General features: G+C 58.6%; 1 protein-coding gene across 1 annotated transcript in view; it reads right to left on the bottom strand.

Moving 5' to 3' along the window:
• The window catches only part of NKD1 (naked cuticle homolog 1 (Drosophila)), a 77,777-nt gene that overhangs the window by 18,720 nt on the left and 37,434 nt on the right, over positions 1–21,623 (bottom strand). Inside the window, exon 4 of the mRNA XM_012642614.1 lies at positions 4,854–4,923. Coding sequence (XP_012498068.1) covers positions 4,854–4,923 — 70 coding nt within the window. The remainder of the gene's footprint in view (positions 1–4,853; positions 4,924–21,623) is intronic.

Here is a 21,623-nt window from a genome sequence, read left to right on the forward strand (position 1 = left end):
GATAGGCCTCACACTCTTTCACTGGGTCTTGCCTCTTGACAGATCACCACTGCCAGAAACCTCTGTGCTCATTCACCAGTTTATTTCTTCACCACCTGCCTCCCCGCCGTGAAGGCCCTGATGGCAGGGCCCGGCTGTGTGTTCACGGCTGGGAACCCAGGGCCCACCAGGGCCCCATAGCAGCAGCAGGTGCTCAGTACTTACTGACTGAGCAGGAGGCAGAGTCGTGGGTTCTGTTCTCAGTCTGCTGTGTGACCCTAGGCAGGCCACCTCCCCTCTCTGGGCTTCGGTTTTCCAACTACAAATGAAAGGGACTAAAGGCCTCCCAAGGGCCCCTCAGCTTTGTCAATGGCTATGACATCTCATACCAGGGAGCCAGACCGGACTGGCCTGGGCCCCAGTATGGGAAGACAGGACCTGCCTGAGTAGCCCGAAGGAGGGGGTCACCTGATTTCAGTGACTTTATGGTGTTGACTTTCACTCTTCTGGTGAGTGTTTATTGAGCACTTACAGCATGCCAGGCCCTAAACCACGCCCTGGGAGCACAAGGAGGCATTCAGAGATCCTAACAGGATTAGGGAAGCTTTGAAAAGAGGCCGTCTTTGATCTGGACTAGGCGAATGATCATAACATGTGCCGGGCGGTGAAATGACAACAATCTCGAAGGCTCCGGGCCCTGGCCTGCACCGGGGCTGCTCTGGGCCTGCTTCACTGTCTTTGCAAAACCCCGAGGGAGAAGTGCTACGGGGACCCCAACGAGGAAACGCAAGCGCAGAGAAGCTAGGTGACTCGCCCGAGGTCACACTGCATGTGGGAAAGCCAGGCGGGAATGGGGATCTGAGATGCAACTTCCCAGGAAGTCAGAACGGAAGCAGGACAGACGAGGAAGGTGAAGTGCAGGCGGGTGCAGAGCTGAAGAGGCCCTGAGCCCCGGAGGCTGCTGGGCCCCCAGGTCTCAGTCCTGACACCGCCTCCCGGCTGGGCGGAAGCTGATCCTCCAGGCGCACCCACCCTCGGGCCGGGAAGCAGAGCTGTCCCCCAGGCTGCCACGTCCACACGCCAGGCTGGCGGGGACGGCCACCTGGGCAGAGCGAGGCCTGCCCTGGGAGCCTGGAGGGACAGGCTGGCCCCTGAAGGGGGATGGGGCCACATGACTTCAGGGGCTTTGAGCATCTTCTTTGTAAGGGTGGGACCAGCAGGCTGGACTGTGTTCTGCAGAGCGGGCTTCCGACAGGTGATGCCAAGAGTTCAGGAGACAAGGAACAGGCACTTGGGGGTGGGGAGGGACAGTGGGCAGAGGCCCAGAGGAGAGACACGGAGCTGGGTGGGGGCAAAGTCAGCCCTGGGGAGGCGGCAGGGGCCCAGGGAGAAGGGGACGCAGTGATTCCTGGAGGCCACGCGAGGTACCGTGCGTCTGCCAAGCAGGCCTGGCACAGGTTCTCCCCTCAGGGCCCGAGCTGCAGGCTGCCACCACCTGGCGTCCTGCCCGGCTGGGGAGGCGGGGACGGGACGCAGGGAGGGTGCTGGAGGTGAGTGTGGGGTCGCCCCTCCCCGGTCCTCAGACCCCAGCTGGGTCAGCAGGAGGGGGTCCCTCTCCGCTTCTCCCATGAAAGCCTCACTCCCCCAGCCCTGCCACGCCCAGCCAGCTCCGAGAGCTTGGGACTTTTGATGTTTACTTTGTTCTTTCCCCAGTTCAAAAGGAGCTCCACAGCCCCGGCCCCCGCACCAACCCAGCCTTAATCTCCCATCCCTCACGCTCCCAGCTGGCCAGTTAAGGCGGTTAAGACGCTGGATTAGGGCTGGCTTTACATAACAACGCAGGAGCTAAAGCCATCCTCTCCTGGGATGGCTAAAAGACTTCTTTTTATCTTCACGCCTCAGATGGCCTTTTTTCTCTCTTAAACAGCTCTCCAGCCCGCCAAGAGGCAATGAACTTGGCCAACGCGAAGACAAAGAAGAGATTCAGGACTCAGCTTGTTCTCCCTTGGCCAGTAGCACAGAGGGACACCCGCAGCCCCGGGGCGGAGCAGGTGGCTGGTTCTCTGTGGCCAGGACTGGGCAGCACCTGCTCGCACCAGACCGTCCTGGGGTGGCCCGAGAACCACAGTCACTGGCCCAGGGTCCCTCCGAGGGGCCTCAGGGGCCAGGTGGACATGTCCAGGAGCCAACCTGGCTCACACCAGAGCAGCTCCACTCTTGATGCTTTATTTATTGTTTTCACTTTTAAATCGTGTCGTCAGTTTTCAATTTCGTAAGGAATACATGATCACATTCTTCTTGTAAAAGTTAAAACATGAATTACAGCTAATACTACAGCCTTCTTTGACCACCTTTCCAACTTTACTCTCCTCCCGTGTTTGAAAGGAGATATTGCTACCTGCCGCCCAGGCCTCTATGCACACGATAACATACCATCCGTGGTACCCCAAGAAAACACAGTGGGGGTTGTCGGGTGCTTTTTTTTAATATAAGAGATACCACACTGTATGCATCTTTCTGAAGCCTGTTTTAACTATTTTACATTTTGTGCTTCTGTGTAAGCTTCTGTTTGAAGAAAGGGGCTGAAAAGCTTGACCGCCAACAACCTAGCCCAACCCCCAGCCGGGACACTGAGGCAGGCCAGTGGCTCCCAATCCCCTGCCTTGTCAGTGGTGGCACCGACATGCCTGTCACCACCAGCCACCGGTAGGGAGCCTGGGCCGCCCCTGACAGGACAAGTGCTGCCAACCTCACACCCTTTCCCTGACCAGAGCCGGGACCCTTGGGGATCCCGCAGTGTCCCCCAGCTGTCAACCCCCAGAGCGGCTCATCCTCCCCACAAGGTGCCCACGCCTTGAGTGCCCACCGCTCCATGTCACCACTAACCGTGTTACAGACGGGGAGGGACTGCCCCAGACCGCACCCCAAGTCCCTGCCAGGGCGGGGAGGGGAGCCACATCTATAGCTCATTTCACGTCTGTCTGCAGGTAAAGACACCTCATTCGAAGTCAATTACATAATTTCACTCTGAACCTCAGTGGACAAAAACGTCCCTAGTTTTTGGCTCTAACCAGGGAACCAATAAATAGTGGCTAGAGGGAAAGGCAGACGGAGAGACGAGGACCAACGGACGAAGGCGGGATGGGCCAAGGAGGAGTGCTGGATGCCGCGCAGGTGGGGGCGGGGGGCGGGGGGGAGCGTGGTGGCTGGGCGGGAGATGGGGATGGTGGGAGAGGGGCCAGAGAATGAACGGGCAGTGGAGGGAGGGACGGGCGAGATGGGTGGAGCAACAGATGGATGAGCGTGCGGGAGGGGCGGGCCACGGGTGCGTGGGCGGTGGATGGAAGGTGGACGGAGTAGATGGAAGGATGGACAGACAAGAGGATGAACTTGCTATTAAGTGACCACGGGAATGAGCACGTGAATAGGTAAACGGAGAGAGTGCTGAAGACCACGCAGTCAACATCTGGGGTCATCTCAACCCCCAGGGCCTACGTCCTGCAGACTTTACCTGACTCCCCAGATCTCCTCCGGGCACCAAATCCGGCCGTGTCGCCACGGCATCTCTGAGGCTTGGGGGAGCCCAGGGCATGACGGTAATCAAAGCCACGGAGCCCCTAAGTGCAAGCAGCGAGGTCACAGGCAAACGCGCTCCAGGGATACACCCACGGCCAAGACAAAGCTTTCTGCCCGTGGGACTCCTCCCCACTCCTCCCCCTTGATTTGGCGCCTGCTCATGTTTAGCGAAGTTCGGCGGGTCCCTGGAGCTCCAGCTTGCCTCCATCTTCTGGGCAACGGAGTGAGTCTCTTCAAACAGTGCTCCTCCAAGTGCAATGTGCATGCGAGTCACCTGGGAGCTTACCAGAATGCGGGTGGGATTCAGTGGGCCTGGGGTACAGCCTGAGATTCAACGTTTGTAGCAGCTCTCAGGCTGCCCCCGTCCTCGGGTCAGGCCCTGGCTCCCCTGGACCTCCTGGCGCTGTCTGAGAATCCACCACGTACAGCTCTCCTCTCAAGCCCCTGAGGACCCCCCGGGACCCTTGCACCACGGCCCCCCAGCCCTCCATCCAGTGCCTGCCCTAGCCTCGGCCGAGAGGTCCTTATTCTCCTAAGGCTGCCCCGTTCGGAGAGTCTTTCTCTCATTCTAACAAAACACGGAAACGCTAACCCATTCAGCAAACACGCTCAGCTTCATGTTGTCGTCCGCTCCTTGCACCGACTCTGGCAGCAAAGCAGGGAAAAGGCCCTCGTCCCCATTCTACAAATGCGGAAACTGAGGCTCGGGAAGGCTGAGCTTGCCCCAAGTCAAATCAGCAGGCCAGTGGCCGGCAGGCGCTCTGCCTTAGTGTCCCGATTCTCTCTACAAGACGGCGCTTTCCCATGAAGAGAGGAAGAAATGAGGGCTACAGACACGAGAGGCGAGAGGCTGTGTGTGTGCGTGTGCGCGCGCGCGTGTGTGTGTGTGTTCACGCACACGCACACAGGCTCAGGTACCAGGGAGCGGCGACATGAATGGAGAAACGGGAAAACACACCAGCAACTGCGCATAGCGCTAACCACATGCCTAACGCCGTCTGAGGGCTTCGCACGCAGCCCTGGGCGGCTCCTGCTCCTATCCGCAGAGGGGACACTGAGGCTCCACATCCCGTCCTCGGCCCCCAGCTGGTGCAGCTCAGGCCGGCTGTGACAGGTGGTCGGGCTCCCTCCTGGCCTCTCGGTCCTCACGCCCAGCCCGCCCCCACCGAGAGTCAACAACGTCCTCGTCCTCTGCCTCATCCGCAGATTTCCTGGAAACCGTGGGGGTCCCAGGGCCGGCCAGACACCCCGCTCCCCACCTCACTGCCGCGGGGACGACAGCCACGGACGGCCAATACCTTCTAGCCGAAAGTCGTCCTCCTCCTCGTCCTCGCTGAGCGTTTCTCTGAGCACCTCGCCCACGAGCTCCTGGAGGAAGACAAAGCAGGGGCATTAAGGGGGTCTCAGGGCAGGTGGGACAGGGTGGGACGGCAAAGGCGGCGTGGTGGGCCCGGTGGGAATTTAGGTCAACTGAGGCAGATCCTACCATGCTTGAGAAGTTACCTACTGCGATGCCTTTTTAGGAAGTGACTGTTGCCCAGCCTACGGCCCATGACGAAACCCCACACAGGACCACACTGCTCCCTCGGGGAGGAAGTTCTGCCCGTCACCCTGGAACTGCACAAACCGGGTCAGAAAATGTCCCTCTCCTCTCCTGTTATGGACCCAGGACCAGCAAGCCTCCCCTGCCGGCCCTAAGAGCAGACCTCGATTCCTCAATTCTGCATCCCTCTTCCTCCAGCGCACGGTCCTAAGAGGGCTGTCTCAGGGGGTTTACAAAGAAGCCCGCAGGGCCTGGTGCGCTCTAAGCGGGTCCCCACTTCCCTTAACGTAAACCCAGGCTCTTCAGCATGACACTCAGGGGCCCACACGCTCTGGCTTCAGCTGGTTTTCAGTCATGCCTCCCGTATTCCACCAACACACGCACCTTCCGGACACCAACCTGGTCCTTGCACACGCCTTGCCTGTTCCCCACCAGAGAGTTCCAGATGTCTGGCGTGTCATCCCACGTGGCAGGGCTACGCCCAACCAGCCTGGCCAGGTGATGTCAGGTAGACAAGGGGAGTCTGGTTGGTCCACAGGCTGGGAAATTTCTGGGATGTCAACAAAGGCCCCATTGATCTGACCCACCCAGCAGGATAACTCTAGATATGGAAGATGCTAGATGACCAGGGCTTATCGAACTGTCTTCTGTATTTACTGGTATTCTGTGAAAAAGAGTTCTGTGATCAAAGAAGATTGTTTTAAACAAAGTTAAACCAGGTCCCTCACTGCAGGACTTATCAGGGCTTTTACTACGGTTATAAACACTGTGAATCTCCAAGTGCTAGTGTATATTGTGTTCTCCAAACCTCTTTAGATCATGGAGTTTTGTTTTTCAAAAGCATCACATGAGATTCATGTCCCAAGGAACGCACTTTGGGAAATACTCCTGATGTGGGGGGGTCAGACAAGGTTTAGGGGGGTTACACTTATGCCTCCCAACGCTCCTAATGATGCTATGGTAGCGCTTCTCAAACCACAAAATGACAAGCAATAAAAAAGCCCAAACTCAGCGGCTGTCATCAACTTCTCTTTGTGAAAAGAAAAAAGAAAAAAAACACCCTCTCTTGGGGGAAAAAACCTACACCTCTGATGGATGCTTAAAAGAAAGAGCAGTCCTCCCCGTGATGAACAAAAGATAAATAACGCCCTGCATCGCTGAGCTCATGAGCGGACACGGCTGGAGGCAAGCATCTTGTTTTGGGGGTTTGTTTTAAAGACAAACAGCTAACATTTTGTGGCTGTTCCCTTTCTTCTTTCAAATCTTTCTAGGGCATTACACGCGCTTCTCAGAGGTTGTTAAAATGTGGCCATTCAGGCTCCCGTGTCCCATTTACTTGGAAACCCGGCCACTTCATTCCTCAGGCAGGGTGGCTTCTGTCCCCGCCGCTGCCGATTAACATAATCACCGAACACTTCCTGGGCTTGTAAACTGGCTGTTTGTGTTAACACAGCCAGAGCTGACAGGGGGGCTGGGAGACGGTGACAGGAAGGGGACGCACACAGGTGGCATCGTTAGATGGCTGGGACGCCGCGGCAGCCAATTAAAGCCCATCTTTCATGCTGCAAAAAGACGGATGCCGCCACCCTCTCGAAAGCTGGCAGGCGGCGCTCCCTCCAGGGAGCGGGAGACAGCCTGCGAGAGAATCCACAAAGCCCTTCCTGCCGGCGTCCTCTGCAGAGAGGGGACTCCGCGCGGCCCTCCGCGCCACCCCGGCCACGCCACGGCCAGGCGACGCACTGACGAGCCTTTGGGGCACTCATGTCTTTTTACTGGCACACCTGGAAGAGCTTAGAGACTCCAAACGCTGCCACCAACAAGGCAGCCGCGGGGGACCCCGTAACGAAGCCCACGTGTGTGCGCGGCACCACAGTCTCCACTCTGAGGACGGCTTCAGTGCTCCCCGCTGGGAGCACCAAGCTCTCGGACACACTCACGAAGCAGAGTTCTGGCAAGTTCTGGGGTCAGCCCCTTACCGCTAAACGGTCCCTGCTCTGTAGAACGCGGCGAGAGCTCCTGCGCGCCGTGGCCCGCCGACACGCTGCGCCGCGCAAATGCTCCACTACGGCAAACGCTCGTCTCGCCTGCAGAGCCACGCAGCTCGGGTCTGCGGTCCCCTCGCTTCCAGTCACTAGGCCAGAGGCGATGTGGGATGTCGAGCCAGGCACAGGGTCACGTCCTGGCTCCACTTCCTGCCTCACCTTTAAACCTTGGTCTACTTATCCATAAAATGGGCACAGTAATAAACCACAACAGTAATAAGGCAACTGACACTTACTGCACATTTCCCATGTGTCAGGCACCGCGACATACACAGTCGTCCCTTGGCGTCTATGGGCAATTAGTCCGAGAACTCCCCAAGGCTACCCAAATCCACGGATGTTCAGGTTCCTTATGTAAACGGCGTAGTATTTGCATGTAACACACACACATCCTTCCATATACTTTAACTCACCTCTAGATTTCTTATAATACTTACTACAATGTAAATGCTGTGCAAATAGTTGTTATGCTGTACTGTTCAGGGAATAATGACAAGGAAAAAGTCTGTACATGTCTAGTACACACACTTTCCCCCCACCCCTATTTCTTATCTGTGGTTGGTTGAACCCACGCACGCACAGCCATGAATACGGAGGGCCAACTGTGTGTGTGTGTGTGTGTGTGTGTGTGTATATTAACCCCTTTAATCATTGCAACTGCCCTGCTCTTCCCATCTCTCAAGAAATAAATGCTCATCACAATGATCTGCAAATTGTAAAGTGAGAGGTATAATCTTTACCATTTTTCCCCACAAAGAAAGCAGCCCCAACCCTCCAGGACCATGCGAGACAGGAAAACGATGCTAATGACAGCCACCCACATCATCTGCCACCACTCACGGCGCACGAGGGCTCACGGAGGGAATCCTGGCAGGAAGGCCTCCCGACAGCCGTGCACTTCAGCGAGGAGGAAGGAGCCCAGGCGACCGGCTCTGGGTCACAGGCAGTGAGAGGCAAAGCCAGGATTCGAGCCAGCTCCTTCGGCTGCCCCAGCCTGGCCTCAGACAGTCACCAGGGCTCCTGCAGGCATGGGAGCAGAGGTGGCCAAGCACCTTGGCACTGGCCGGGGACCAGGGATCACGCTTCAAGAAGCACACGAGAAACAGCCCAGCAGCAGTCCCAGGGGTCAGTGGCCAAGTGCTCCCATCTGTCCAGTGGGACTCAAAGGCCCCCATGGCTCCTCCCCATGGTTTGGGGACTTGGTCCTGCCCTCAAGCTGAACCCTGGCCGGCAGTGCTTTGCGCCAGGTCCAGGGGCCAGGCCCTCAGCGCCACGGGGAGCCACGGTACAGAGAGCATGCAACCCGGGGTGGTCAGACCCCAGTTCAAATCCCAGCGCTGCCGCACACACTGCACCCCCTGGTGGAAGGAAGCTGATCTCCAGTGCACCTCAGTCTCCCCAAGTACAGACGGGGACGGCAGCACTCAGGATGTCGCGGGGGCTGCGAGGAGTAGGAAAGCAATCGCGTACAGAGTGCTCAGCACAGCACCTGGCACCACGAGCGCAGCTCAAAGGGATCAGTAGTTTCCGTGTGTTCCTTCCGCTATTATCACCAGATGGGAACACTGCTGGGAGGACTCACCTGCCCCCAGGTACCCACACGGACGGGTGGAAGCAGCTCCTAGCCCGCCCAGCACGCTGTTTCCGGTGCTCGGTGTTTCATCCTCGTGGCAATCCTTCCAGGTATTTCTACCATTGTTATCCCCACTTTGCAGATGACAACACTGAGGCACAGAGAGGTTAAGTGACTTGCTCAGGGTCACACAGAGAGTAAGTGCCAGAGCCGGAGCCCACACCCTTTACCACTGTTTTTTTTTTCTTACTTGAAATCTTTGTATCTTCTAAACCACCATTCTTGTACCAAACCCAAGTGTGGGCCCTGGTGTGCAGTGCCTGCCCTTCACTGCTTCTCTGGTCTACTCAGCTGTCACTCCGGCCCCTGGGGCCCGGCGGGCCTCAGCCCCTGCTCCAAGCTCTGATCACAGACCTTCTCCCCGGAGCCCCGGCCTACCTGGCCTGGGGCCAGGCTGCCCTGCCCAGCGGCCTGGCTTAGTGGCCTCTCAGGCCACATGGCCCAGATGTGCCTCCCTCCTGAGTTCCTCGCTGGGCCCCAGGGGGACAGGCCAGCTCCTCTGGGCACTGGGTGTGCGGCCAGCACCAGCCCGGGGCCCCGAATCGCAGGCACAATGCCTTATAAGGCCACGGGACGACCACATCAAAGCGGGGCCTTGGAGAGCAGGCTGGAGTTCCGTCGGGGATTTTCCTCTCTGTCCCTGAGACCTCGTACTTCTGGACTTGAAATCTTCCCTACCGCTGCCCCGGCACTGCTCCATCGCTCCTTCTGTTCTCTGAGCGCTAACAGATGTTGCTGCCACAGGGTCTCAGAGCAAACCCCAGGTGCTCACAGAACACGCACAACTTACAGATGCCAAGAACGGACGGGGCTGGAACACGCCGGGGGAAGAGCAGGGAGGGGGAAGGACCTGGGCCACCCCTGCAACCCTTAGATCCAGGCAGCCTGCCCTGCAGCTGCCCCAGGAAATTCCTGGCGAACTCCCCCTTCCCAGCTCACTGCAGAGGCGGCCGGGCCAGGCCATCCCAGGGCCCCGCTGAGAGCAAGGCCTTGCCTCCCTCTTGTCCCTTCTCGAGAGGCAGGACGGAGACGCCCCTTTCCCCAGGTGCAGTGGATCCGGCAGTCAGGCACCCGGCCACGGGCCAAGGCCCACCCTTGGCAGCTGAGTGGCAGCAGGCACGTTACTTAACTTGCCTGGCCACAGTTTTCCCCTTCTGTAAAATGGGGATTTAGATGTCAAGGAGCAGTCCATGGAAAATGTAGACAGAATACCTAGGATGGCATCGGGGCAAAACTGGTGAACACTACACATCAGCTAGTACTCCTTCTGTGGTGTCCTACTTCCTGCAGGAGCCCGAGAACATTCCCAGCAGTTTATCCTTGCAGTAACCAAGGCCAGAGAGTCAGCGCCTCAGTGTCCACCCTGGGATGACACTCACACGTGTGTGCAGGAGGCACATTCAAACTCAGCGACGTTCAGGGCGACACACTTCCAGTGACCAACAGCCACGAACACCCCGAATGCCATCAGAGGAACCGCCGATCTCCGCAGCGCACACCGCGCAGCAGTTGAAGAAGGAGGAAGACCTGTCCACGCGGACGCGCAGCGCACCAAGCTGCGGCACGAGCGCAAGAGCAAGCGCGAGAGGACACAAGGCACAAGGCCACCTGCACCTCAAGGAAAATGACAAACACCCGATGGACCACGAGACCCTCCACCTGCGGGTGAACGCAGGAAGACGACAACCGCGGTCACCTCCAGGAGCAGAGGGAGCGCAGAGAGCGGGGCGTGGGGGTCGCAGGCTTCAGCCTTATCAGATCTGTCCCGATCTCAACAAACGAGCATATTCACATGGAACTTGGGTAATTAAAACATAATTTAACAAAACCGTGGACAATAACCCCCTTTACCAAACAGAAAACTGGGGCTCAGCCAGGAGGGGGAGTGGCAGGTCCAGGTCCCACAGAGAGGAGGAGACAGAGTGGGCTCAGGCCCTCCAGGAATGGGGGGCAGGCTGAGGTGACACGTGGCCCCCAGGGCACGGGCCTTCTGGGGCTCCAGCCACCAGCGGGGCAGGGCTCTTCCCTGGGGCTGCACCCAGGAAACGAGAGAGGGAGGAAAACCAGGGCTGTCCACGTTCTGGGCCTCGAGTTCTGTGTCTGAACACACACCTCTCACCCGTGAGCCTCTGTCATTTCCTCGCCCATCCCCAGACTCTCGAAGTCACTCTGCCCCCAGGCACGGCGGGCCAAGAGAGCCGGGAATTCACCCACCCTGTCCCGACCACACGGGACACGCAGGCCGGTGATGCGAAACGAGTCATCGTCAAAGGGCCAGGGGAGAGGGGGCAGAGGGTGCTGGCAGCAGACGGTAGGAAGGGCAGGAGGCGCTGGGGTGGCCTCCTCCCTGGAGACGAGAGGAAACACACACGCTCCTCCCGCTGAATGGCATCAGAACCCAGACTCAACGTGCTGCTCCCAAGGAGAAGTGGCATCTCTTCCCAAACGTGGGGCCGAGCCCTTGGCCACTCCCCCGAAGATCCCCGAGCCTGCCACGGCCACAGGTCACCCAGCGGCGGCTCCAGGTTCTGCCTGCCCGGCACGGTGCCCCAGCCGTAGCCCGGCCCACGGGCGCTGGCAGGAAAGAACCCTCCTCTGGTGCCAAGGCCGAGTCCCGCCTCACCTCCCGCTTCTGGGACACGGCTGGCTCGAGGAGGACGCTCACACAGAGACGGACGGTGCCCGGCACCACGACAGGCCTCAGGCCCGGCCGGCTCTGGAAACAGGCTGCCAAAGGGCAGGGACGGGGGTCCGTTCGCTCTAGAACAGGCTTGATCCACGCAGCAGGCCCTCGGTGCGCACCTGTCGGGTGGACCTCGGGGCAGGCCCACCTCACGCACCTTTCCTGTGCGGCCACTGAGCTGCCTCGCTGCTGACTGCAGTTCAGGGTGCGCCTCCCTTACCCGGACCGAGAGCTCTGACGTTCACGGCCCCCTGAAGCAACCCAGCCTCCTAAAGCCTGCGTCCAAGATGCCCAGCCAAGCTTGGGAGCAGCCTGGAAGCTTCCGCCACCGTGGGCCCCTCCCGGGCCGGCCGGACTACGGGCTGGGCGGGCCGACGGGAGGAGGGAAAGGCCGGCTCCCACGGCTGGGCACGCAGAGCAGGCCTTTCGTGTCTGGCCTGCAAGGACCCGGCCTTCAAGACTCCCAAGACGTGGAGCAGCAATTAAAATTCCTCAGATTTCTCCCTGCCTGTTTTTATCTGCCGGAGATGTAATCAATGTGCTCCTAACTACAGATCCCAGCCCTGGCTCCCCGCACCCTGCGGACTCCAGCGGGGAGTGGGACAGCAGAGCTGGCGGGAAGAACTGCAGACCCCAGGGCCTGACCCTGAAGCCACCGAATCCTTTTCTCCAAGCCTGAGACCCCACAGGGGCACAGAGACAGGTGTGACCACTTCCGGAACACAGCCAGCAAAGGCCGGCAAAGTCCACCTCCCGGGCTGTCGCCCAGCAAGAGGCAGGTACCACGTGCCACTGTCAGGACTTCCCCTGCCCTAGGACCCACCTGGGCGGCGTGAGTACTCGGTACTTCTCTTGAAATCGGCTCTCCTGGCTCTTTAACTTAGTCATCACGGGCGTGAGTCCTACTTACACAGAGGGGTTTTCTTTAATATAATTCACATTAAACCAAATGTCCACCAGTTATCCCCTCAGGTCCCGACCCCTCAGTAGGACATGGACCCTGCTTTGGGAACCCCACAATCTAAAGAGCCCCCCCGAGTGGGCGGGGGGGAGGGGGAGGGGGAGAGACACCAGCAGGTTGAGCGCCGGGTGAGGCCCAGCGCGCTTCCCACCTGGCCACGGGCCCACGGCTTCGGAATGTGACTTCTGGGCATAGAGGAGAAAAAATGGCTGATGGAGAAAAAAACAAAGACAAAAACCAGCAGAAAACAGTAAACCCTGGCGTTGCCCAGAATGCTCTCTACTCTCAAACTACGGGCACGTCCAGGCTCCTAGGGAGTGACCCAACCATACGGCAGATCACCCGCAGCTGGCAGGGCAGGGGCCGGAGGCTTTGCTGTTGGCCTGACCGAAACCTTCTGTCTACACAGCGTTCAAAGGTGTCTCCACAGTGGACACCAGGAGCGACGGGCTTGTCGGGGCCTGGGGTCACTGAGGTCATGGGTGCCAAGACTCAGTGATGATAACAACCAGCATTTGGCAAGCGCGTGACACGCGCCAAGCACCCTGCGAAGCCTGCGGGTGCCTCCCTGGCTAAACACTGCCGACGGCCCTGGCAGGCGGGGTGTGTCACTGCCCCGCGTGGGCCCGGAGGAACCTGGCGCTTGGAGAGGTTAAGTGATCACCCGAGTGATCCACGGCTTTATCCGTGTGACTTCACACAAATGATTTCACCTGTTTGCGCCTCGGTTTCCCCAGCAGAGAACAGAAATGACACCTCCTCCCCACAGGGCAGTTGAGAGGGGAAAGGAGAGCGTGTGTGGCGCTCAGCGCACGCCCGGCACGATCAGCACGTCCTGAATCGCAGCTGTTGCTTCCTCCACCCTCTGGGCCCGGGTCCTTCAATCTCTCCCCTCCTGTCCCCTTTCCTGCGCCCATTGTCATCAGGGATGCCACCCAGCTGATCAAAGCCTGACTCAGCACTGCCTCCAGCACCCCGCAAGGCCTCAAGTGACACTCCTGGCTGGCTGCCTGCACTTAACGCTTGTCTGAGTCTCTGCCCTCCTACCCATGCTGGCCTGCCATGCCACCACCCGCGTGCCACGACCCCGCCATGCCACCGCCCGCCACACTGCCAACCCCGCCATGCTGCTGACCCCGCCATGCCACCGCCCGCCATACCGCCAACCCCGCCATGCCGCCGCCCGCCACACCGCTGACTCTGCCATGCCACTAACCCAACCATGCTGCTGGCCCACCTCACCGCACAGCCAAGCCTTGATGAAAGGAGAGGCTGAAGGGGCTCTGCGTGTCCCTGATCACCGAGCAGCCGGGGAGGCTTCGCCTGCAGTCCCTGGCCCTGGGACAGGCCCTGGGTCTGCTGCCAGGGTCCAGTGCGTGTGCCCCGCCGAAAGGGTGGCCGTGAGCCAAGCCGCCTAGGACAGGCAGCACTGTCATCTGTCGACCAAAGAATAGTGTGCACAGCCCTCGGGCCCACCTCCCCGTGGGGAGAGTCTGTGCTCCTGCCCAGGACACAGGCCTGAGAAACTGGACTTCCTCACTCGACCCTCAGGGGCCAGGGGCCTCACGCTTTTCCCACTCCAAGCAGATGGCGTAAGATCTTCGCGATTCACGCACCCAGGGGTCCTTGCTTTCTGGAGAGGACAAGAACATGCAAGTTTGGGCCAGGCTCTGGGCCCTTCGGCTGCATGTGCGCACACACGCACAGTCCACCCCATGAGGCCCTGGAGCGCTCTGGGGAGACCATCTCGCAGAGGCCATCCTCCTGCCCGCTCTGGTCCACACCCCCCGGGCCTCCCTTCTCATCCCGGCCCCCGCGGCACAGCTGAGAAGCTTGGCCCACGCCTCCCACAGCCCAGACCACCGCTCCGAGCTCCAAACCCGGCCCGAGCCGTCTCCTCCGCCTGGACAGCCCTCGTCCCCCCGCTGCGGGCGAAGCCTTTGCCTCCCCCAGGGCGGCTGTGCGTACCGACCCCACCACCCACACCCACCAAATCTGGGCAGTCAAGGGTCGCACCTCCGGGCCTCCAGAGGCCTCAGTTCACTCTGGAACTTGGCATTGTATGTGTCACCAGCATTGTGACACGTAAGTGTCAGCATCCACATCCGTCAAATGGGAGCACGGACCCCACCCTGTCCCCACACGAGAACCAAGAGAGTTACAGGTGCTGTTAGGGAGTGAGGCTCCCAGGGCGCAGGTGGGACAGGTCCTGCCAGGGGGGACAGCAAGTGAGGAACAGTCTCACTGTGTTAAGGAACAGAAAGGCGTATTTTCCAGAACATTTCTGGAAGGATGCGCTACACTCAGGAGTGGGAACCGGGGTGCTGTCTCCTCAGCTGTCCTGCTTTCTGGACTGACTGAGTTTTGTGTTGCCTCTTCTCGTCCCTCCCCGCCTTTTCTTTTTCTTTTTTTTTAACCAAGAACATGCAATGCTTTCATACTAAAAAAATTAGCTTTTTCCAAAGCGGTTGTTCCACTAAAACGAATGGTGCCTGTTCGACGTCACCAAGATGCTCAACAAGCACCTCAAATGTCATGTGCCCAAAACCGACTCCTGATGCCCCCCAAACCCATCCTCCTTGATCCAAACAGGACAGCTGCCTCCTTCCCTGGCCAGACACCTAGGAGATGTCCCCAGCTTGTTCTTCGACCCTCCCTTCAATCCATCAGCAAATCCTGTTGGTTCTACCTTCAAAGCACGTCCTGAAACCAATCACCTCCTCCGCATCTACTGTGCGTTCCGGGCCACTGTCGTTTCCAACAGCCATCGTTTCCTATTCTCTGCCCTTGCCCCCAGCCCACCCCCACCCCCACCCAATTCTCCCAAGTCCCACCAATGCCCAAGAAAGCCCCACCCCATCCGTCTGCCCCATCTCCTCCCTGACCTCGTCCACGACTCCCTTCCACTTACTCCACCACAGGCACACGGGGCTCCTCGCTGTTTCGCCAACATGTCTGGCATGTTCCTACCTCAGGGCCTTTGCACGTGCCATCCCCTCTGCCTGGGAGGCTCTTTCTCCAGATAGCTCCTCCTTCCTGCCCCTCCTGCAGGTTTTAGCTCACCGTCACCTTGTCACCCAAACCTCTCTATTTAAAATTGCAGCCTCTCCCGCTCCTCCCTGCCTCATTTTTCCCTGAGCGCTTTCAGCCATCTGACGTATCATGTATCACTGCCTGACAGAGGAGGCACTCAACGAGCATGTGCTGAAAACCCAGCGCAGCTCTGTATTTACTGAGTCAGAAAAACATTCCCTGCATTTTCTCGAAAGAAAAAAGCAGTTGCAAAGAGCAGAGAGAATGCAGTCACACCCACTGCCATCGTCCGCATATGTTCCCGAGCGTCGCAGTCAGAGGCGCACGTCTGGGGTGACAGGCACCAAAATGCTCCCAGAGGTTGTGCCTGGTGCTGGACTCCAGGCCATCCAAATGTTTGTCACAAACATGCATGATTACTTCTGCCATCAAAAAGGATGGCAAAACGTTTTCGAGAAAGCACACTAAAGCAAACAGAAGGGAGACTCCAGTTGATTTGAGGACTCAGGTACACAAGTTGGCTACAAGGGCCTGGGCGCCAGCGGTGGGGAGTCTTGCAACTTTGCGATGAAACGGGCAGTCTCCCGATTCCGACTGCGAGGGAAGGTAGAGGGCCCAGGCCTGTGAGCACCCAGACCCCATCACTCTCCCCGGACAGCCACCCGGTGCGCACAGTCCACGAAGAGGCCACTGCCAGAAAGCCAGCAGCTGAGACAGTGCTCTCGGCTACACACGCACGGGAAGCCGAGGGGCTGCAAGACCCTTTTCTGTGGTTGTGTAATGCAGACAAGGCTTTGATTCCAGAAATGGCATGAGACCAGCTGAGCACGTCAAACTGGGCTGTCACTGGGGGCCTGGGGAGAGTGGGGTGGCAGCTCTCCTCCTCCCCACCCCCAACCAGCACGCACTAAATTCTACTGTTTCCCTTCTTGGGTAACCAAAGATCTCAAAGCAAAAAAGTAGTGGGGATCCGGAAGCCAGCTGCCTGCCCCTGCAGGTCTGGTCAGCAACACACGCAGCGGCCCATGTCACCACAGGGGGGTCCCGTGGGAAGCCCATGGAGGGAGAGGCTGCGTGGTCAGCATGGAAGGTCTGAGCCCTCGAAGAAGGCCAAGGCTCTAGGGATGCACCCCGGGGCGAGCTCCTGGGGACAGACAAGCGAGGCCTCTGCAGCCCGAGGCCCACACATCCGCCCAGACCACTGGCGTCAGGCCAGGCTGGAGCTCTCGTCCAGAGGTTCTGACCTGTGACCCCAAACGCCTCTGAAAATGTCCCCTCAGAAAAACGCCACACAGAGAAAACTGTACACTGAACATCAGGGGGCTCAGTCCATTTGCAAACCTCTCAGAGTCTAGATGGGGAAACAGGCCTCAGAAGCGGGTAGGACCTGCCCAGGGCCACAGAGCCAAAGAGTGGCAGAGCCACGATCAGAATCCAGGAGCCCCAAAGCAGGCAGCAGCAGAGCCAGCAAAAGACCAGTGCCCTCCGGGAGCAGACACAAAGGACGAGAATCCCGCACTCCACCGACAGCCGGGGAGCGAGTGCTCCGAGGCAACTGCCCGGCTCCTCGGCGCCGTCTCCACGAGCGCGGCTCCGTGGTCCGGTCCATGTCTCCGGCGAATGCCACGTAAACACAGATCCACAGGACTTCTCAAGCCTGTAGAGACCGTTTGCGTTAGGACCCCACGAGGTGCTCACAGCACGCGGGATCTCCCCAGCATCTGGTCTCTAGACCCTTTGATCATGGCCACCTCCCCGGAGGCGCTGCACACACGCGCAGACCCCTCTGGTCTGCGTGCCCCACCCCCACCCCGTGCCTCGGCTGCTCCCAGCAGCTCACACAGCTCACCCCTGCGGGGCTGCTTCAGAGGCCTGCCCTGGGGCTGTGTCTGCAGGTTCAGAGAACTGCAGTGCCCCGACCCCAGGTGGCCCTGAGCCTGGTGCAGGAGAAGGCCCAGCCCCCCAGTCCGGACAAACAGGGAGGCATAATTTATACTCCAGAACTCCCCGTCGGGTCAGGCTGAAGTCCAGAGGTCGCCTGCAATGGCTCCTTTTCTTAGCTTCTTCCCTCCTCTGTCCAGCGCCGCCTCCCCTGCTGCTCTGCCCAAGAGAACGCTCTTAGCGAATCACTCGCGCAGGACCCTCGCCTCACGCTCTGCTTCTGCTCCCTGACCTAGATGGCTCTCCCCTGGTCGTGGGAGGAACCCTGAGCCGACTGGAGGATTCACAGGGAGCAGACGGGCTGACAGACGGCAAGCTGGTCAGGCTCAGACAGACCAGATGGGACACTGGTCCAGCCCAGGAGGGCAGTGCCACACGGCAGCCAGTCCAGCCAGGTGAGCAGCCAGTGACCCTACGCCAAGGCGCAGGCCTGCAGGCAGGTGGAAATGGACGTTTTCTCCCACCCCACCCCAGCCCACGCCCACTTCAGGAACGCTCTCCCCATCTTTTGATGCTAACTCAAGTATAGGAAGCCCTTTCTGAGCACCTCACTGCCACGAACAGCCCTCACTGAACATGCACAGCATTTAGGGCTGACTTCACAGACCGGAACTTCGGGAGGAAACCAGGTGAAGCAAACCCTTCGTCCCTGTTTTTGCTCCTGCAGCTGGCATCTGTGATTTGGAGCCCCTGCCCCCACAGCCCTGCCTCCCCCTCTGGTAACACTTTGATTGTCCTTGGTAGCTTTCCAGACTTCACAAATAAAAACACAGAACACTCAATTAAATCTGGATCTCAGACAACAAATAATTGTTTAGTATGAGTATGTCCCCTGTAGTATTCGGGATAGACTTACAAATAAGTGTTATTTACCTGAAATTCCAATTTAACTGGGCATCCTGTATTTCATCTAGAAACCCTACCCCTCCACTCTCATCTGAGTGGCACAGGCAGGGCTGGTCTCTCCCCTGACCAGGAGGGAGGGCACATGACCCAGGCCGGACTGGTGAGGACTCTGCATTGCCCTGGCCACAGGGACTGGTCAGGGCTGGACACTCACTCGAGCCAGGCCAAAGAGGTGTAATCCCAGGACATCTGCTCTCTTTCTGCTGACATTGGTGAGATGTGAGAGTGGGAATCTGACACTGTTGAGAACATTTTACCTCCTTACAGGGAAATTCTGGCTAAGAAAAAAGCCAACACAGAGGAAAACAGAGCCAAGAGGTGAAGAAAGAGACAATGGGTTCTGGCAACATGATTTGAGCCCCCGGATCAAACCATGCCTGAAGCTCATGACTCCCCTAGACTTTTTAATGACATGAACTACTAAATCTTCCCTTTTTACTTAATCCAGTTTGAGGTTATTTTCGGTCACGGGTCTCTGAATATGTCCTGCTCCCTCTCCGCCACCCCTCACCCCTGCCCACTCCTAGCACGGCGCTGCAGTGGGGACCAGGCTCAGAGAATATTCAGGTTTATCTTCGCCATGGAAGGTAGTGTGGGGTGAGGGCTCCCGTCCCCACTCTGTCCCATCCTCAATCCAAGGCCTCGCACAACTAACTCAAGCCTCCGTGAACCCTGGTTTCCTCCTCTGTAAAACAGAGATACGTGCTTGTTTCTGCGGCGCCCATACAATTTCACTGCCCAAACCAGGACACTTTTGAGAGTGAAAGGAGCGGCGTTAATACCCAGACCCGGACAACGGGACTGGCTGGAACCATCCTGGGTAAATGGGCCGGGGATGCCCCAGCTACACCTGACCCTGTCCAGCTCCGCCCACCTCTGTACTCCCCACTCCCCCAAGGCCAAGGCCAAGGCCTCCCATCCTGCCCCTCCCCCATTGCCACCCTCTGCCCAGGATGCCCCTCCAACTCTCTTCTCCTAGCCGCCTCCTATCACTCTTCCCATCTCAGCTTTAACGTCCCCCTCAGGGAAGCCGTCCCAGAGCCCCGGGCTCAGCACGGTCCCCGACCCTGCGTCCCCCCTGCGGCCCTGGGCACTCTGTATTGCTACTCCTCATGAACCGCCAGTCTCCCCACCGGGCTAAACTCGTTGAGGACACGGTCCATAATTTCTTCTTCATCACTGAACGCCCGACAGACCTGGCACAGTGCCTGGAACATAACACCGCAGAGACGTAAATGGCAAAGCCTCCTTTCCCTGCTCTCCGCGGGTTCTGTGTTTCCTCCGTGCGCTGATGAAACCATCCCGGCTGAGATGCCAAGCAGGGACGAGTGGGACCATGAATCACAGGGCGGGGAGGGCACGCAGCCGGGGTAGACCCACCCTGGCGGGCACAGGACATGCTAACAACGTTCTCAGAGCCAGTGACTCGGCGACAGCGGCCTCAGGAGGCTCCACCCAGCCCAGCAGCCCCCAGGCGGCAGCGGCAGCAATGCGCTGGCCCCACGACAGCTTTCACTGATCTGAGGCCAGCGTGGACTGGACCCGAGCCGGCTGCCTACTCCAGCATCCAGCCCTGGCCCCTGCTCAAAACACAGGCCCGGCGTCTCCCTGCGGCCGCAGCCAGCTCTGTCCTCAGCAGCAGCCAAGTCACTGCCCAGAATGCAAATTGGGCAGGTGCAAAGGGCCTCTTCAACCTGAGACCGAGGCTGTCACACCCCACACGCAGCCCAGGCTGTGCAGACGGCGTCCCCTTGGGCTGCTCGGCTCCGCCCACACAGCTCTCCTGCCCGAATTGGGGAGGCCTCCGGCTGATCTCACGGTGTAGGCGTAGCCAGGCCCACAGCCTGGAGAACGCTTTGCCACACTGGCTCCCTGGCTCCCACCGCGGCCCGGACGGCACAGTCCTTCTTTATTTTCACGGGACCCCTTCCCTGCTCTGCAGCCTTCAGTGGCTCCCTATTCCAACCTACTCAAAACCCTCTGCAGTCTTGCCTACCTTCTCAGTCCCGCTCACAGGGAAACACATGGTTATGGTGGGAAACAGCGCTAGCCCAGGAGCGGGGTGTTCTGCCTCAGTTTCCCCATTTGTACAAAGGGAGGAAGCAGGGCCATAAGGTGTCCCTAAAGGCTTTCCTGCTCATTCCATGGGCTCATGACAGGGTCATTCAGCCAGGCCCTGACCGTTCCTCTCTGCTGTCTTCGGGCCACCTGGAAGAACGACGACCCACTTGCAAAGTCACTGATTGGTCACTGCTCAGGACTGTCCGTCTCAGGACGTAAAACTACTTTGGGGAGAAGGGGAGAAAAGTGTGCAATTCCAATGCTCCCCTCAAGCAGACTCTGCATCAGCCAGCACCCCACTCTGCCAGCCCCTAACACCCTGTCCCGGGGCGCTGCACGGGCTGCAGCCTGAGGGGCTGCACCTACACACCTGCCCGGGACAAACGGCTAACGTCTCCCTGCGTGGAGCACTCAGGAAGGACCCCAGCAGCCTCAGCCTGACAACCAGCACCTCAAAAAGGAATAATGATCAGGTTAATTTTAAAATGGCCACGAGCTCATAATGGTTTTAAAGCAGCAAGCAGCACTGCCAAGTGGTGTGGGGCCCAGACTCTGCCACTTACCAGCTGTGTGAGGCTGGGCAAATTACTAAACTTCTCTGTGCCTCAGTTTCCTCCTCTGTGTCATGGGAAATCATATCTACCTCATGGAGCTGCTGGCATAATTAAATTAGGTAACATTAGTAAAGCGCTTAGGACAATGTCTGGCTCATCAGAAGCCCTATACAGATGCTTACACAATAAACAAAAATAAGAGTTAACATAAAGTACAGAAAGACACACTTGTAATATAAAAGAAGGATGATCCTCCTTTCCTCCAAGAAAAAGAAGGATGACTGTTTCGAAAGATCTTCAGCATTCATTGGCTTTAACGCACAGGAGGGTAAGAACCCATGTGGGTATTTCTGCTTCCTCCGTCAGGCGCGTGCCAGTCCCACACGAGGTGCCGACATGCTCTTGGATCGTGTGTGCGAGCACAGAAGGGTCGACATGGGGACTGGGGTTGAGCTGAGAGTCCTGGAAAAGGCTGAGCCTCTTCCGGAAATGGGAAGGCTGGACTGGCAGGAGAGGTCACCTATAATACCAGGGTCAAAAGAGCGTTTCACGAAGGGCTCCAACACGATCCATTTGCCCAATGCCTTCATAGGGGAGTCTGAGCTACCCAGACTCGAGCCACCGCCTCTGCTAACAGGTCAGAACTAGCAAGGCACAGCCGGCCCTGTCTTCACAGAGCCCCGACCAGGCTGAGTACAGTGGGCTGCGAGT

Source organism: Propithecus coquereli, unplaced genomic scaffold, assembly GCF_000956105.1.
Source record: "Propithecus coquereli isolate 6110/MARCELLA unplaced genomic scaffold, Pcoq_1.0 Scaffold180, whole genome shotgun sequence".
Classification (NCBI taxonomy): domain Eukaryota; kingdom Metazoa; phylum Chordata; class Mammalia; order Primates; family Indriidae; genus Propithecus; species Propithecus coquereli.